The sequence below is a fragment of the Chinchilla lanigera genome, unplaced genomic scaffold, assembly GCF_000276665.1.
Source record: "Chinchilla lanigera isolate Chin_1 unplaced genomic scaffold, ChiLan1.0 scaffold00083, whole genome shotgun sequence".
NCBI classification, from domain to species: Eukaryota; Metazoa; Chordata; class Mammalia; order Rodentia; family Chinchillidae; genus Chinchilla; species Chinchilla lanigera.
The window spans coordinates 6,884,145-6,902,377 of NW_004955484.1; the positions used below are offsets into that span (position 1 = coordinate 6,884,145).

General features: G+C 45.2%; 1 protein-coding gene and 1 long non-coding RNA gene across 4 annotated transcripts in view; one reads left to right on the plus strand and one right to left on the minus strand.

The window, feature by feature from the left end:
* Wwp2 (WW domain containing E3 ubiquitin protein ligase 2) overlaps positions 1 to 18,233 on the minus strand; it is a 113,442-nt gene that overhangs the window by 30,325 nt on the left and 64,884 nt on the right. For both annotated transcript variants that reach the window (XM_013503940.1, XM_013503941.1), the window contains one exon: positions 10,726 to 10,936. In XM_013503940.1, coding sequence (XP_013359394.1) covers positions 10,726 to 10,936 — 211 coding nt within the window. The remainder of the gene's footprint in view (positions 1 to 10,725; positions 10,937 to 18,233) is intronic.
* On the plus strand, positions 1,443 to 17,905 carry LOC102021559. 2 transcript variants are annotated; one of them, XR_263891.2, is made up of 4 exons: positions 1,443 to 2,220; positions 4,452 to 4,624; positions 11,414 to 11,494; positions 17,329 to 17,905. It is a non-coding gene; the product is annotated as an uncharacterized LOC102021559 (long non-coding RNA). The 2 variants fall into 2 exon arrangements; XR_263892.2 differs by lacking the exon at positions 4,452 to 4,624.

Here is an 18,233-nt window from a genome sequence, read left to right on the forward strand (position 1 = left end):
CCATTGTCCAGCAAGGAGCAGTGTCCTTCTATGAGCCCTCTCAATTGGCTTAGATAGAAAAATGGTTACCAGAGGAACAAGACCTTTCTTCTAGAGCCTTTTTTCATATTCACGTTTCTCCTTTTAAAATTGGACTCTGGCTCAGATCAGATGTCCGTGTGGGTCCTCCTGACCCGTGACCCGGAATGCCTCCCTTTCTTACAGAGCTCTCCGCCCTCACCTGCCCAACTGTTCAGGAAGCGCACAAATCTCTCCCCTTCCTCCACGAGGCACAGACAGTTCCGACAGCGGCCAAATGAGCCTCCTGATCCCCGCTCTCCTTTGGTAACTGCTGGCCCACACAGATGAAGCCTTCCCGTTGTCTTGTCCCCGTGCCAAGAAAGCGACACAGGCATGGACTTCATCAGCGCATCCCTGACAGGGCTCAGGTTTCTGTCCCTCACACATCTTTACACTGAGATTAAAAGGCTTTTCAATCCAGCTGCCCACGGGTCTCATCCGTACTGCATCTTGCTCCTGCGGGTCACACCTGCTCCCGTGAATGGCTTGCTTTGATGACCTCGGAACAGTGTTCAAAGCACTGGGTTTGCTTTCGGTTCCCACCCCACACATTGGTCCTTGGCCTTGCGTGAGTAGCGTTCAGATGAACTATGGGCTACATGGGGTCTCTGTATTTGGAAGTATTTAAAAAAGTAGTTTCCCATCTCAAATACTTTTTCTTTTACTTGAATTATCTTTGTTCCTACGGACACCCTTTATTTCACTGTATTATCTTCCACCTTCACACCCCAATCTCCCTACAATTGCCATCTTTTAAAAAGGTTAAAGGTTAGGCCAGGCGTGATGGTGCACATCTGTCATCCCAGCACTTGGGAGGCTGAGGCAGGAGGATCACTGTAAGTTCAAGGCCAGCCTAAACTGCACAGTGAGACCCTGTTTCAAAAAAAAAAAAGAAAGAAAGAAAAAGCCATACCAGAATCTTACACACTCTAAAGAAAAGCTGTCCTGCTGGTATTCAGACAAAAACTGAGCTTTAGAAGAATATACTGGAAATATTCAAGCATTCCTCAAGTTGCCTATGCAGAACTCCAACTCTCCATGGGCAAAAAGTACATGAAATTCAGGCATTCTTATTCTGTGCTCCTACTGCAGACACCTCAGCACCAAGTCCTACTCTTCCTCAAGTTTTGGCCACTTCCAGATGAGTCATTAGATTTGCTTCCTCCATACGGATGTTTTCAGGCTGTCTGGTGAGTCAGAAGTCTGCGCGAGGGGAGAGATCTCCTGCTCCATTCCCAGGGCTTCACCAGGTCCTTGTAAGATGGCTAGGAAAGGTGTTCGGCTCAGTTTTTTCCTCCAAGGACCTTTCCTACAATCCTGAACCAGCCTCTGCCTCAACAAGCTCTTTTTAATGACCAGCATCACCAGCACTGTATGCCCTCAGCCCAGGAGGGCAGCGTGATGGCTCCTGAGGCTCCTCGATTGAGCCTGGTTTGCTTTTCCTTCTACTTCAGTCATTTTCTTCTTGCCTTGAGAAGGTCCCAAAGCTCTTCAATGCAAGCTGGCAACTTTCAAATAGATGTCTTCCAAGGGAAGCAAGACAATTCTTGGATATGGTACTGTTAGGGCTTATGTCTAAATGTGCCCCCAAAGCCTCATGTGGTCATAGGTGGGGTCATTTTCAATCCAGCTGCCCACAGGTCTCACTCCGTACTGCATCTTGCTCCTGCGGGTCACACCTGCTCCCGTGAATGGCTTGCTTTGACGCCCTCAGAACAGTGTTCAAAGCACTGGGTTTGCTTTCAGTTCCCACCCCACACATTGGTCCTTGGCCCTCCGTGAGTAGTGTTCAGATGGACCATTTTTTTTTTTTTTTTTTGAGACAGGGTCTCACTTCCAGAGGCGGCTGGGTCTAGGGTGTGCGCTGCTGGGATCAAGGATGTGACACTGAGATTGATTTATGGTGCGATGCTAGGGTTAAGGATGTGAGTGGTACATGCCCGAAGGGTGGGTAGCCTGGAGAGGATTTAAGGGAGAGAAAGAGGGCTGCTCCTGTCTCCACTTGCCATGTGTCACTTGCTGTTTGCTGCCTGCTGTGTCACCCTGCCTTGGAGCCAGTCAATTATGAGCTGGAATCTCTGTAAACTGTGAGCTCAGTAATGCGCTCCTCCTTTAATTTGGGCGGGGTCAGGTATTTTAGCAACATGAAAAGTCACTAAGGTAAGTGTCTATAAAAAACATTTTTAACTTTTTTTAGATAAAATGTTTACAATTACGTAAAGTTACTCTGAAAATGGTTAGTTGGGAGCACTTTCCAAAGGGTAATTTGGCAACCTAGTCAAAAAGCCTTACCATATGAATACCCTTTATCATCTCTACTTTAAAATATATCCTAAGCAAATAATTATGAGCCCAAGATGTTTCTGTAAATGCATTTATTATGGCACACATAGCAGTTACAGAAAAAACTGGCAACAATTGAAATTAATTAACCCAGTTGGAGGGTTAATTAATTGTTATTTCAGAAATGGATACTCATTCATTGAAATTAACATTGTGGATGAACACTGATTTGTCCAAATATTTACAATATATTGCCCAAGCTCACTCTGCAGAGCCAGTTTCTCCCTCACTCTTCACTTTTACTTTTTCAAATAAACTTTGCTACCGTTAAAAAATATTAAGATACACAATGCCAATGGTTGCAAATCACATCCTGATTTTTAAAAAGTTAAATGTGGAGTAATGTCCATATTAAGATCAACAAAAAGTAAAGTGTATGTGTGTAAAATAGTTACAACTTCAGAATTAGGAATAATTTTAGACAAGAGACAAAAGGCACATGGAAAACTTGGCTGTTCTAAATTTTATACTCCTGTACACTAAAAGGGACCATACACAAAGTGAAAAGACACGCTACAGACTGGGAGAAGATATGTGCAACGCATATAATTGAGAAGTGACTAATACGCAGCATATATTAAGAATTCTTCACATTAAAGAGAAAACACACATAGCCAGACACAAATGGACAAAAATATACGAAATGGCAATTACAAAAAAGGAAACCAAAGAACAATAACAAAAAATAAAATGAAGTGGTTCAATAGCAATGCTAAAATCAAGGAAATTAAAATTAAAATGACAAAAACCATTCATACTTGTGAGACTGACCTAAACAAAAAAAATCTGGCTGGGGATATAGCTTAGTGGCACAAGCACCTGCCTGACAAGTGCAAGGTCCTAAGTTTGATTCCTAGTACCAAAAAAATAAATAAATAAAAAGGCTATAAAGTCAGATTTCTGCACAGCATGGTGGCGCATGCCTGTAATCTCAGCACTTGGGAGGCTGAGGTAGGAGGATTGCCCAGAGTTCAAGGCCAGCCTGGGCTACAAAGTGAGGTCAAGGCCAGACTGAACTGCACAGTGAGACCCTGTCTCAAAAAGACAAAAAAAAAAAATCTGGCCAGATATGGTGTCCACACTTGTAACCCCAGCATTCTGGGAGGCTAAGACAGGCGGTCATGAGTGAGAGCCCATCTGGGGCAATTTAGCAAGACCTAGAATGAAAAAGAGGATGGCCTAAGGATGTAGCTCATGTGAAGGCCCTTGATTCAATCCCCAGTTTTGAGGAGAAAAAATATCTGCCAATGCTAAGTTTTCGCAGAATGCTCACATGTGCTCAAAGGCATTTAAACTGGGGAGCTACTTGAGAAAGTAATTTGACAGTTATCTACTAACATTGCAGAACTTCACCCAGTTCCATGACACATCTTATTTGTGTGTGTGTGTGTGTGTGTGTGTGTGTGTGTGTGTGTGTGTCCTTTTTGTCTTTTTAAGACAGGGTCTTGCTATGCAGTGCAGGCTGGCCTTGAACTCACTATATAGCCCAGGCTGGCCTCGAACTCGCAATGATCCTACTGCTTCAGCTTCCCGAGTGCTGGGATTATAGGTGTGGGCCACCACGCCCAGCTGCTCCATCACACACCTAAAGAAACACACAGGTACACAAAAAAGGCACCCACAGAAAACCTCATTGCAGTGTTGTCTGAAAGCACATATAATGAAACAAGAGAATGCATACATTTTTACAACAAAATACCGCAGGTAGGTTAAATGGATGTCCCCATTTCCAGGTATCCTCACGGAGGGTGGGATCAGAGGAGCTCACAGGACTTGCAATGTACTGGGAAAGGCTTATTCACCAAGGGGTTAAAAAAAGGCAGGGAGGAGTTCTCCAGCAAATGCAGCATAATGCAGACGGGATAAAGTTGGCTGGTAAGCCCACAGGAATTTCTTTTATTATTCACCATTCTTATCTGCATACTAATAATATTTTATAATAAAAATAAATAAAGTTAAAAGCATATTCTGTAAGACTATCAGATTCTGTTAGGTGTGTGTTTCAGGGTGTATATGTCTGTTTATGTAGCCTCTGGCAAATTCCTTAGGGTTTCCTCTCCTGCAAGACCTCACAATGCTGCAAAGACTGCATGAACTACGCCATGCACAAATCTTGGCAGTCCCCAGCACACGGTAAACGCTGATACCGCAGTAGCTGTTATCCATGGTCAGGAAGAAGACACACACAAGATGCGTAAAAAACATCAATGGTTAAACCTAGGTGGGTGTTTATTGCTGCTGCTGCTGTTGTTGTTGCTCATTTCCCTCTATTCCTTTTCTAACATTCCATACAGAGGCTTTTATTATAAGATCAAAGAAAGAAATTCAAATAAGGGCAAATGAGGAAGTGAAATCACCTATCCATTCACTCAAGGAAGCCTTAGCACTACATCGCTCTGGAAGCCAAACACTGTGTGAGGAGCGGAGGACGCGAAGATGGATGGGATAATCCCTGCTCCTGCAGCCCTCGAGAAAGCACAGTGAAGATGAACGTTCATGGTTCAGTCGCGAATACAGAGGCAGCACAGCAAGGGCACCTCATCGCCCAGCTGCCGGTGAGGCTCAGAAATGAGGCTGAGATGATGAGCGGAGCCAGAATGCGTGCTGTTGGGCAATACCTACACGTGTAATAATCCTTGCAGAGTCCAGAACTAAGCCATGTTCAGCAATAAAAGAAGCTGGGGGAAAGGCACATACAATCCCTTAATCCACAGCTACTCAAAGTATGGTCCACAGCTCAAACTGTTAAAGAGTTTTACAACCAGAAAAGTATAAAAGGTGCTTAGCATTTAGAAATTTTGGTGCCTCTGACACTGCCACATCCGAATATGTGATCAGTAGTGGCATCCTTTCAACAGAGTACAGACCAAAGTACCCGTAATCCCAGCACTGTGGGAGGCTGAGGCAGGAGGATTGAAAATTCAAGCCCAGCTTGGGCAACCTGCCAACTTAGTAAGACTCTGTCTCGAAATAAAAAATAAGGACTGGGGATGGAGCTCTGTGCAAAGGCCCTGGGTTCAATCTCTAGAATAAAGGGGTGAGGAGAGGAAAGAAAGAACAAAAGCATGGATTCACAACAGACAGAAAATCTAAAAACAACACAACAGTAACGCTAACAAAAAAAAAAAAGGATGAGTTCTTCACAGTTGGAGAAATGCTGTTTTAGAAATCCTTGGGTAAGGCGCTGGCTACCACTAAAATTGAGCTTGGAAAGAAATCCAGTGGCAGCAGCTGGTTTATAGCTTAGCAGAGACGCTCCAAATTCCAACAGCTCTTAGAGTCTCCGCAAACAAAACACCAGAGAACTGTGACAAGGCTGTCCTCCTGGATGGTGTCTCCAGGACCACCTCCACAGAGTATCTCCGGGCCTCTAAGACGGAGCATGGGGACAGGGCAGATGGCAAAACCGAAAGATCTAGAAAATACCCCTCCTCAATCAAATTCTGCTCCGAGGCAGGAAACGGGGCAGCCAATGACCGCGGGAGAAAGGGACGGTGTGAAACGGCAGGGCTGAGGGAAATCGGCAAACACAACGCCCTCCCTTATGTAAGAAACCGCAGCAGTGCGCTGGCTGCCAGGGGGAAATAATGTGCCTCTGTGTGCGAGGGGAGCAGGAGCTCGCAGACCAGGCGTGCTTGTAGTTTATCGAAGCCTTGTGCATATGGTCTGTTAATGAGCACTCGGACCCCAGAGTGGGCTCGGCGCTGACAAAAACCAGATGCAGGGCCAGCTGACCAACGCGGCCTTGCTTCCCACTGCCCCCTGCCTGGCCCACTGTCCCACAGCCCCCTCAGCTCCCCTTTAACGGACATTTGCGACGTGGAAACCTCAGGCCCTTGCGGCGGCTTCTTTTTGCGCTAATTCAGTTACCAGCTACAGAGCACAGGAGGGCGCAGAGACAGGGAGAAGAGGAATGAGGGGGTGCACGGGGAGCGAGGCGGCCCAGGCTTCGGACCCTTCGGGGCTTGAGACACACAGATGTGCGTGACCGCTTCAGGGCCACAGTGCTCTCCGCTGCAAGCCAGAAGGCCAACACGGCAACCCGAAAACCAGACCCACGGGATCCCAAGTGAGCCTTGCTCCCATTACTCAATAAAGGAAACTAAAGAGCTGAGGAGAGAGCTGGAACCAGACGGAGTCGGCTGGAGGCCGGAGGAAACAATCTAGTTTGGCTCCGAAATGCCTTAGTGAAGACAAGCCATGCTCCACACAGCGCACGTCAGTGCCCGAAGGTCCTCTGGGACCAGGGAAGAGCGCTCTGATCCATGAGGGGCATGGATTTGAGCCCCAAACCCATCAACCCAGTGAATGACAGCCATCAGGCTCCACTTTCTCGCTCTTGGAAGGAAAACGCAATGCTCTTGTCACAGTTGCTCTCTCTTTGAGGCATCAGAGAAGCGGGACGCACTCACCCAGGTGGAGGGAAGAGGGGAAGAGAGAGCATCTAAATGTGTTCGTTTATTTGTTACAAATGCGTCCTCGGGCCCACTTTGTGCCAAACTCCTGCCATCTCGGCATTCGCAGCCCAGTGGAGGAGACACAACACACAGCTCCAAGTGTGAGAAGAGTTACAGACAGACATGCGGTGGTTTCACTCTGACGGCCAGAGAAGGATTCCCAGAATTTCTGATTCAGCTGTGTCTTGAAGACACACACGAATTAACAGATAAAATGTTGAGAGAGCTTTCAGAAGGGGCAACTAGCATGGAGGGGGGTCTTCAGTCTCAGGATGGTACATCTATCAAATGAAAGTAAATTAACAGGATTGGCACTTAGAGAGCAGGACAGGGGCTTCCAGGGAAGGCTGGAGGGGGAGATGCGGTCACATCAGGTGGGGCTATGGCTTGATTAAGGTTTTGGGAATTCATCCTTAAAGACAGTAGGAAGCCACTGTAGCATTCCAAGTGGTGAAAGGTCATGACCAGAGTTTTATTTTAAAAGATTAAAATTGCTGGGTGCAGTGGCACATACCAGTGGTCCCAGCACCCTGAGAGGCTGAGGCAGGATGACCACAAGTTCAAACCCACCCTGGGCGACCTAGTGACTTAGTAAGACCATGTCCCAAAATAACGTTTTTTTTTTAAAAAAAAAGGAGTAGGGAGATGGCTTTCTGTGAAGGCTCTTGGTTCAATCCCTAGTATAATATTACAAAAAAAAGATTAAAATAAATTAGAAGGACAAGAACAGTTATCTGACAGGTAAAGGTACTTTAGTCTAGAACACGATACAAGCATGTCACCAGCTGGGCAGACTTAAGAATTATTTAAGAAACAGAACCATGGGACTGGGGATTTAGCTCAGCGGCACAGTGCCTGCCTGGCAAGCGTGAGGTCGTGAGTTCGATTTCCCAGTACCGGAAAAAAAAAACAAAAAAAAAAAGAAACAGAATCATTATTTAACAACTTCCTGGAATACCACTCTGTGCCAGGCACTGTGCTAGGCGCTGGGCATACAGTGGTAAATACGACAGGCATGATCCCTGTGCGTACTGGAACTTAAGACAGTGGAAGGGAGACAGCCACTCGGTCAATCATCACTTACATTATACTTGCGAGAGACGCAAGGACAAGCAAGGGGAGATGAGCGCACAGTCCAGAGCCAGGGGTGAGGCTGGATGACAGACTGCGTCAGGAAGGAATGAGAGATGGATGGCCCGACAGTTGCCTGGGGAACAGTGGCTCCATTATGAGGAGGGAGGCCCGATTCCAGCCAGCCCAGGGTTGGCAGGATAATGAACTCCGTTTTACACAGGCTGGGTAAAGATGCCCAGATGGAGAAATGGCTTCGAGATACAGAAAAATGGCTTGCATCAGACTGCAAAGGAAGCCAAGGGAAGGGACAAGGTGACCAGGGGAGAATGCAGAGCGAACACTGTAACCAACATTTATTTAATGACAAAGCGGTACTGGGAATTGAACTCAGGACATTGCGCTTGCCAGGCATGGAAAATCTTTGGTCTATGAGGATCGATTTAGATGCTACAGGTACATATCCTCCAGAAAGGTAAAGGCAATCAAATGCAAATTCAAGAAGGTGCATGTGCTGTGTGGTGGTACCTCGACCCCTCTGCCATAACATGCCCTCTGTCACTATTTGAATTAGGGACACAGAGTTCATGCTCTCACTGGTCCCTAACTCCTAAAGTCGCAATACCAAGAATAAATGAGTAATCTGCCTCATCTGGACCCCTTAAACTTGTAAATAAACTGGGGAGAATGAGGGTAACAGGTGTATGAATTGGAAGGGTCTCTGGAGAAACCACGCCCACTCCAGCTTCCAACATGGAAGAGCCAACAGCAAGCCTGTTGTCTTTGCTGCTGTACACATGGCAGTGCTGGCGGCCACCTCCCGTTAGGCAGCTGTTTGAGACAGTCTTCAAAGTACGGAAGGTTCATTGTCATCTTAGGGATGGACACTGGGCTGGAAAACTGGGACTCCTGTACCCTTCTCTGAGCCATCATCTGTGTTCAAGTGGGTGCTAGCCACCCTAGACCCACACAGGGCCTTGTCAGACTCTAAAAGCTCCAAGGAAAAGATGCTGCTCAAACTCGGCCTCAGAAAAGTGTTTCGGCCTCTGGCCATAGGAGGGAGGGGCCCCGGCTTCCCTGGGCCACTCAGTCCGCCAGGGGAGAATAAAGAGCGTTTTCAGAGCCTGGAGTTTTCCAGCTGCCTGGAAACAGGAAGTGCCCAATCCCGGAGAACAGTAACCCTCACACACGCCCTACATAAAGACATGGTGAGCCATTAGCCCTAATTGCCTGTGACTGACACAGGAGTGAGGCCGGCCTTCCAGGCATTTGCTCAGTGGAAAGAAAACAAACAGCTCACTGGGGAAACAGGCGGCCATTTTCCCTCCTTTCAGCCAGAGGGTTCTGTGCTGTTCCCCCAAAATTATAGCATACAGATTGGAAATCACAAACCAAACAAAGGCTTTCAAGTATTCCGCACCACGTATGAAACAAATCTCCATAGGGAGCAGTTAAGACACAAGCAATTGATTAATAAGCTTTTCACACAATCAAACACTTGACAAAGAGTTCTCAGAGGTGCCTCTCAACAGCCAATTCTCCCCAGACTTGGGGTGTTACCAATTATTTGCAACAGCTTTTATTTGGTCCACACACTTTATAAACAGACGGGAGTTAGGTAGCAGACCAAGTGTATGTGTGGAAGATATCATGTCTTCAGAGTTAGGATTTTTAACAACTGGGTTTTCAAAAGTGGCTTTCAGAACAACACGGCACATTACACATCAAGCAAGAGACCGTACAGGCGTGCTCTCTCCTTTATGACTTCTAAGGTTCAGAAAATACCCTTATGAACCACCACCAAGCCAACTTCAGCCAGGTCACCAGTGACTGAGCGACATGGACGCTGGTTTCTTCCACACCAAACAAGTAACACAGACGGACACCAGGACCGGCCCTGACTAGCTGGCGCGGTATGACCAGAGGCATTCTCTTCCTCTGTGACTCCTTGACAACCGCTTCACTGTCACTCACGGGGTACAACGTCCAGCACTGGGCAAGCGCTCCCCATGCCCCTCTATCTGAGTCCCTTAGCTTCCTGGGGAGACGCCTACGCTTATCATCTCCACCTTCCCAGCTTGTAAGTCACCTGGCCATTGTAAGTCACACAGGTGGGGTGCAAAGGGGGGTTCAATTTCAGATCTGCTTGATTTCCGAGTCCCTTCTCTTGCTCTCCACTTACTATAAAGGCAAACTTGAGCTCCTTTTGACTTCCCTGGATCCTATTCTCATCCACGGTTTTCACATCAGACTTCACCCCAAACTGATGGGTGGCAAGGAAACCGGGAGTCCAGGTTAACATCAGCCCCGGCCACGGAAACACACACGGTAACACTCAGCATCTCAAGGCCAGGTCCTCCACAGAAAGTTAGGGTAAGACTCAGCACAGGAGAGCTGTTTTCTAGGCAGGATATAGGCCAGTGAGGGCAAACCTTTTAGAATTTTCAATGACACAAACAGCCCACTGTGGCACGCCTGCCATAGGTTTGCGAACACCCTCTCCCACAACTCAGGAAGGGGAAAATGAGCTCCTTGTTTCACAGAAGCCACTCTCTTTCAGTCAAGCTGCTCAAGTCGTGCCATAAGGTAGCACTGATTCTGCCCAGATGATTTAGAGGCTCTTTAAGATTTATGTAGAACAAGCAGTTCTCCACACCTCCCTTGTTTCTGTGCATGGCGGGCTCCCCGGGGACTACTGGCCGCTAGGTAATAAATAACCACGTTGTTTCAAACCTGCTAAAGGAGGCTCATTCTTGGAGAGGAACACGCTGCTGCAGGACAGAAGGCTACTCACCCGGCAGGCAGAGCATCGGGGGCCTGGGCAGCCGTGGGGAGCTGCTGTGTGCTCGAAGTGCTGGGCTCCTCTCCTTCAGCCGGGGTGGCCGGAGCAGGGAGAGAGGTCGTGTTGGGGTTGGGGGTCACGCTCAAGGCTGAGGCAGGTGGGGACGTCACACCAACAATGGAAGCTTCTTCAGGGTCAGTGGCTGCAGTGGATTCATCATTCACTGCAAATGTACAAACCATATTTTGATGATCAACTACGAATATGAATTTTGTTTACACTTATGAGGTTCAATTTATGGGCCAACACCGTATCTACACTGTCACCCTCTGTGTATCAGGCAATGGTAAAAATTTCACATAACGTAATTTAGAAAATTATAACAAGTCAGTAATGCCTGCATAAAGGAAACTGGGGAATGAGCCTCAAATAAATGTATTAAATACTACCTCTTCTATAGCTTTATTAATGTTTTCTATGGTTTCTACGGTTAAATTTATGGATTAAAGAGTGGTAGTAAAAGTGAGGGTAAAAGGGAAACATGGTGGTAAACAGAGCAAGACCAGCGCCAAGTTCGTGGGTCACCTCCTTCTCTTTAAATTTGTCATCTGCCTGTAAGACACAAATAACATCTCCCTTCAAAAAACTTTACACACACTAGCGGCAGAAAACTTCCAATAATGTGCTTATTCTCTTAAAGATTCACGCTCAAAGGAAGAAGCAGGCATTGAAGCTCTAGATGAAAAAGAAGGGACCCGAACACTAAGGACTCGTCTCCAAGGTAACAACAGACAAACAAACAGTGAAATCAGCTAGCTAGTCTCCTAGTTCCCAAGTCTTACTTCACCACTTCTTCACATTTTTGATGATCACTTATGGCCACAAGGCACTGCAATATCGCCTAACTCAAAAAAGGATCAAACAAGGTTTCAAAGACTTGGGATTCTTTGAAAATGGATGAACCATATGCAGAGAATTTTTTACATATGTGATTGCATATGTGTGTATTTATATTCGAATTTCACCCCAAAATGCCCGAGTCAGCATTTAGCATCCTCTTCCTAATTCAGAAATCCATTTTGTAGTCTCCCTGACAAATAGCTTACCCAAATTTCTTCTCCAACATTTCTTCTGCCAGGGCACTCACTACAGTCCACTGCTGAGCAGAAGAACTTGCAAGAAAACTTTTTCATATGTTAAGCCGAATTCCATGAGCTGGTTTGAGTCCCCCAGGCCCAAAGCAATGCAAAATAAGTGTCTGGTGTATTTTCTGTTTCTCATTAGTCTTCTCTTTTCCAGTAAGAAAGCGTACTATTTCCTCAATGTTTCTAGTTCACCATGCCCTTACCAAGGGGCAGTTCCTGTACATAACGACTTCTACCACCACTCCTAAATAATGAAATTAGGAAGGGAACATAGAAAATTAGATGCTATCAGATCAGCAGAGTCAGATTATCAATTTAAATGAGACTAGTTAACATTTACAGAACAGTGGGTGTGTGCCTAGTAAGGTCAAAAGCACTTTCAATTGTCTCTTTTAAAGCTTCACATGCAACTCCATAAAGTTAGGTACACTGATAGCTTGTCCCTGGTTTACACTGAAGAAACCAAAAATTGAAGAGGTTAAATAGCCTGCCAGGGTCATAGAGCATTCAATTCAAATCCTGTTTTCTACCTCAAGGGCCTAAATCACTTACTCACTCCCTGCTACTTCCTCTTGCACACATCTTTTAATGCAACCCAAGAGGAGGACAATCCTGAGCAACGACTGGATCTTACTGGCTAACATGAGATTGGTGGAGAGCTGCAACTCAGAGGTCTTCACATGATGTGGCCCCAGCTTGATGCTAACAAATGCCCAAGAGCTAGAGGCTGGGAACCACCCTGATGGATTCACTTGCTCTCTTTCCAGTATAAATGCTGCCTGGCACATCTTGTGCAAAAATGTTTCCCCAACATAAATGCAAGACTTTGTATTTGTAATCCTTATTCTATCTCAGCCAACCTAGTAACACCCAAGAGATGGTTATTCTCTTTATGCAAATTATAAATTTTACTCAATTCCAATTTTACAAAAAAAAGTTACATCATGACTTTTTTCAAAGTCAGATAAATTCATTTTAAATTCAGTAAGGAAAGCTGAATCTATAAGATAATCATGGAAAGTCTAAAGCTGTTGGGGGCAGACTGTTCTCTAAAGTATTAAAATGTATCATAAACCTACAACAACTAAAACAGCATAGTACCAGTGCATAAATAGGCAGATGTCAGTTAAATAAGAAAGTTCAGAACTAGATTTAAATAATTTATGAGTTTACAAAACAGTGATATTCTAATTTTGTCATCCTGTCTTTACATCTTTTATTAAATACTTCCATAGTAAGGAAATGTCCTCTATTGAGGTTCAAATTGTAAAGAAAGGCCTGGAGAAATGCTTGACTCTTTCTCCTTATTTATTAGATTTCAGAATAATGAGTTGATTTCCTGCCACTGTCTAAAACTAAAGTTTTGTTTAAAAAGTATCAAATTTTATATTGAAACATACTTAAGGTATTTCTACTGTGGTGTTCTTACAGATACTAAAATTCTCCCCATTTTTAGTGGGATTAGTAGGAGGACAGCAGGGGGAAAAGCTCTTAAATTAACTTCAAATTCTACTGAAAACTTGCAAAATATCTATGAAGTAGGAAGGTGCCAAACACTGGACATATTATGCTATCATTTTAGTGTGGAAGTGTGTGTACATGTATTCACATATATGTTTGTATGGTCAAGAATATCTTTGGAAGAATAACAAACACAAGAACAGCTGCCTCTGAGGAGGAAACAAGATTGGCTAAATAGTAACAAGGCATTCTTTATGCTGTTTAAGCTTTTATACTTTAAAAGTTTTCATCTATATGTACTGTTATTAATGTAATTTTTATGAAATTGTTGACTGGGGAAAGAACCAATGCAGAGCCCCAGGGCACACGCATGGAGAAGTGCCTCCAATCCACACTCTGTGGAACCGATTGCTCACACAGCTGCTAATCTAGTTTAAGGGCTTCTAACAGGACCACATCTATGCCTGCTCATCCCAGGCCTGTGCTTTACCAGAGAAGCTCATCTAGGTTCCGTGTGACACTTTGAGTTCAGATTTGGAAACTGTTATGGGTTGTTTCTAAATGTCCCCACAAAGCTTCATACAGTCATAGATGGGGCTCTGCAAAGGTACAGGATCTAGAGTATGTGATGCTGGGGTTAAGGGTGTGCGGTTACTAAATGAGTCGCTCCCTATAGGCAGGTAGCCTGGATACAATATAAAGAGACAGAAAAAAAATCTGTTGCTTATAGCTTGCTGTTTGCTGCCTTTCTGCCTTCTGCCTGCCATGAACTGTTTCTCTTCTGTGATGTCCCTCTGCCACCCTGCCTGGAGCCAGCCAACTATGAACTGAAATCTCTACAAACTGTGAGCTAAATAAACCTTCCTCCTTTAATTTTGGGTGTCTTGTATGTTGTCCCTGCAATAAGAAAAGTACTAAGACAGAATTTGGAACCAAGTGGTGCCCTCTCAAGGGTACACTGCCTGGCCTCCCAGGCCTTCTTCTGAAATCTGGGTGGAAGCCTTTTTGACCCCACAACTTTTGCATTCTGTGTGTACCAAAACCAGCACCACCTGGATGATGTCAACGTCTGCTGCCAGCTGGAGCACTAGCCAGGTTTCCTTCTCTTACTAGGGTTCAAGTGTCCATGAACCAAGTCTAGGAAAGGAACAACTTCCCTAGACCTTTGCCATTCTGGAACATAGTGCTTTGGGACTCTCTTCTCAAAGCAAAGCCTTTACTTCTGCAATTTTGAGGTGGCAAAGGATGGAGTCCTGCTGGTTCTTGTGATGTCCTCAAGCCATCTTTTCTATCGTCCTCTTCTGTCTACAGCCATACTACCTGATCTTATCTATTGTCCTCTTCTGAAATACTTGGCCTTTCCTTGTTAGTCTTTTCAGTGACCAATTTCTCCTCTGCTCCATCTCTGTAGGGTGCAACTTTATTAGACCTTTTCTGGCCAAACTCAAAATGTTTTAAATCATTCTGCTGGGTTCTTTGCTCTTGATTCTCAACATAGATCTGGCTAAAAGTCTCCAACAGTAGCCATGCCATGGCCTCAACATTAAATTGCCTTGAAAGTTCTTCTGCCAGATTAATTAGTCCACCTATCTTAATCTCAGACTCAGGCAAAGTCTCTGGACATGAGCAAAACGCAGACAAACTTTTTGCCAAGGAATAACACACATTGTCTGGGGTCCAACAGCCAATGCAGTCCTTTCCAGCAGAAACTTCCTGAACCTGGTGTTTACTGGCAGCATTTCTATCAGCGTTCTGGTCTTCTGAGCTCTGACCAGAATCTCCCATTAAGTACAGCTGAAGGCATTTCTGGGCTGCTTGTTCAGTTGGCATCTCCAAACCTTTCCAAACTCTTCCCACAAGCCAGTTCCAAAGTCTCCTAAATCACAAGGTTAAGTATGGTCATAGTAATAACCTTGCTTCTCTGGTACCAAATTCTATATTAGTTTCTTTTCTCATTGCTGAGACAAAATACCCAATACCCAAAGTTCAAGGAGAAAAGGTTTATTTAGCTCCCTGTCTGTAGAGATTTCAGTTCCTGGTTGGCTGGCTAGAAGGTAGGGTGGACTGGCAGAGGAGAAACAATCCATGGTAAAACAGGGCAGCAAATGACAAGGAGCAGCAGTAATAAGCAACAAGTGACAAATGATTGCCACCTTAAGGCGGGGTAGCACTCACACCCTTAATCCCAGCACATATACTCCAGATCCAGCCACCTCTGAAAAACCCCGCCCATGACTGCATGAGGCTTTGGGGAACATCTAGGCACAAGCTATAACAGAAACAGAGAAATGTGAAAAACAAATCTCAATGAGCCTCCTGTGTCTGTACTGACAACCTTCTGCCCTCAGCATGTGTGTATACAGCCATATGCCACATTATGATGTTCTGGTCAAAGACAGATTACATATATGATGGGGGCCCCATAAGATTACAGGGCCTGGTGACACTGTAGCCATCTTGGTTTGTGTAAGCTCACCCTACGAAGCTCGCGCAACAATGAAATCACGGGTGAGTTTGCCAGAATGTGCCCATCCCTAAGCCACAAATGAGTCTCTGTACACGTTCTTACAGCACAAGAGCTCGAGAGAACCTCGGAGACAAAGCCACCTATCCCCACCCACAGTCAGAAGAAACTAGATGCAGACACTTAGCCACTAGCCCATCATCACCTGTCAACTAGTGACAGGGTGCCACACTCAAATATAACGAGGCTTCAAGTTGAGAGAAAAACCAAATTGTCAAAAATGAAGAGTTACAATTTCATCTGCCTCGGAGGAGTGCTGTGCTTTACGCGTAGTTGGGTTCAATACAGCCAACATTCTCTAACCTTTAAGCCTGATTATTTGATGTGTACACCTTGTCTCCCCCTAAAGCCTGTACTGTCTTGAGAGTGAAAAGAAAGTTGCTTTCTTCATTTGTCACTACTTCTGCTTCCCATGTTCTTGCACCCCGCCCCCAGCCCAGGGACCACTGGCCCATGCAGAGGCCATGGCACCCGCGGTCTCACTACTCAGCCCACAGCTCTGCCACCCTACTGTTGGCACCTCACTGAGTGTGATCGGAGGGCAGAGGCCTCACCTTATACTCTTACACTGTCCACAGCACTCAGCAAAATAGCACCTGAGAAATATCTGCTCAACAAGTACTCATTCAAAAAACCTAATAATCTAGCAAAACAAAGATAGTTGAAATAAAACTCCCTAACATTTGTGTAACACTATCATGTGCAAAACAGGTTCTTTGAAAAAAATTGTTTTAATTTTGGAATAATTTTTTATACATAGAAAAGCTGGAAAGATAGCATGCCCATCACTCAATTTCCTAATAGAACTATTTTTTTTTGAGACAGGGTTTCGCTGTATAGCCCAGGCTGCCTTTAACTTGCAGTGCTCCTGCCTCCGCCTCCCAAATGCTGTACCACAGTAAGAGTACCATCTTATATAATCGTGGCACATCTGTCAAAGCTAAAATATTAATTAACGCAGTATTATTAACCAGACTCTAGACTTTATTTGGATTTTGCCAGCTTTTCCACTAAGGCTCCTTTCCTGTTCAAGGGTCCAATCCAGGACTCCTCATCACCTTCAGCAAGTACACTTTTATTAGCTCATTTATCCTCCCAACAGACTCATGAGGAAAGTATTTTTCCCATTTCCCTGAAGCCAACACTGAGGCTCGCTGAGAGACCACTCAGAAAGGAACCATGTGGTCAGCAAATACCAGACCCGGTACTCAAACCAGTGCTCAATATGGGGACGGGGGAGGTGAGGGTGGCTTTGATGGGTCCCGTATGGGCACCAAGGACAGATGGGGTCAGCGGGTAAAATGGCAGAATAGGCTTTGATTGCTGCAACTGTGGGTATTTGACAAGGCTCCTTCTATGATGTCGGGTACACACACGAGCTTTATGAATCACATATTTATTCAGAACTAAGACACACTCTAGTCATAGTGAGCCAAAAAAAAGATTAGGAATTGATCGGAAATTCTTTTTCTTAATCCTTGACAGGCTGCCAGCTGGCTGTGCGTTCCTGATGTTCAGTGTGAGGGGCAAAGCCCAGACTCGGGGTGTACGCATGGGTCTTTCCGGCCCCCACATCCAGGAAGGCGACCACCACCGACCAAGTCTTTTTCAACTACAGTCAAGCTCCTAACAGACCTCGTGAAGCAGGCGGGATCGGTCACCTGAGAGACACAACCCCCGCACTCACAGTGCAGCCAGTCAGCTCTTCACAAAAGCAGCCAAAACCAGAATAAGAACTCCTCACTAGTATGACACAGGACAGGTGACCTTATAAAGAAAACAGCTAAGTTACATGGCAAAAAGCAGAAGCCCTCAAAAATGGACAAAGCCATGTCTGGTTATTGATGGGAAAATTAAATCCCTTTCCTGGTTGTAGACAAATGCAGTTCCCACCTACACTTGAGCACACTTCTAAGAATCCAAAGCCTGAAATTTGTTTTGAGAATCTATGAACTATCGAAGAGAAAAGGTAATAAGGCAGAGTTGATCCTCCCAGACATTAAAAAAAACATACTATATCAATAATCAAAAGCATAGGACTTGCTCAAAACAAGAAACAAAGAAACCCTCGCTGTATATAAGAATGTGGTAATGGGGGCTGGGGATTTAGCTCAGCGGCACAGCACCTGCCTGGCAAGCGCAAGGTCATGAGTTCGATTCCCAGTACCGGAAGAAAAACAAAACAAAAAAAAAGTGGTAAGTGATGAACACTAAGTAAAATCATGGTGAAAAAGCTATTTAACTAATGCCTCTGTAATAACAGGATTCCAGTACAGAGAAAAATTAATTTAGGGGTGGGAGGCAGCTCAGTGGCAGAGTGTGCTTGTAACTAGCACACACACTGTGTGAGGGCAGAGTGTGTTTGTAACTAGCACACACACTGTGTGAGG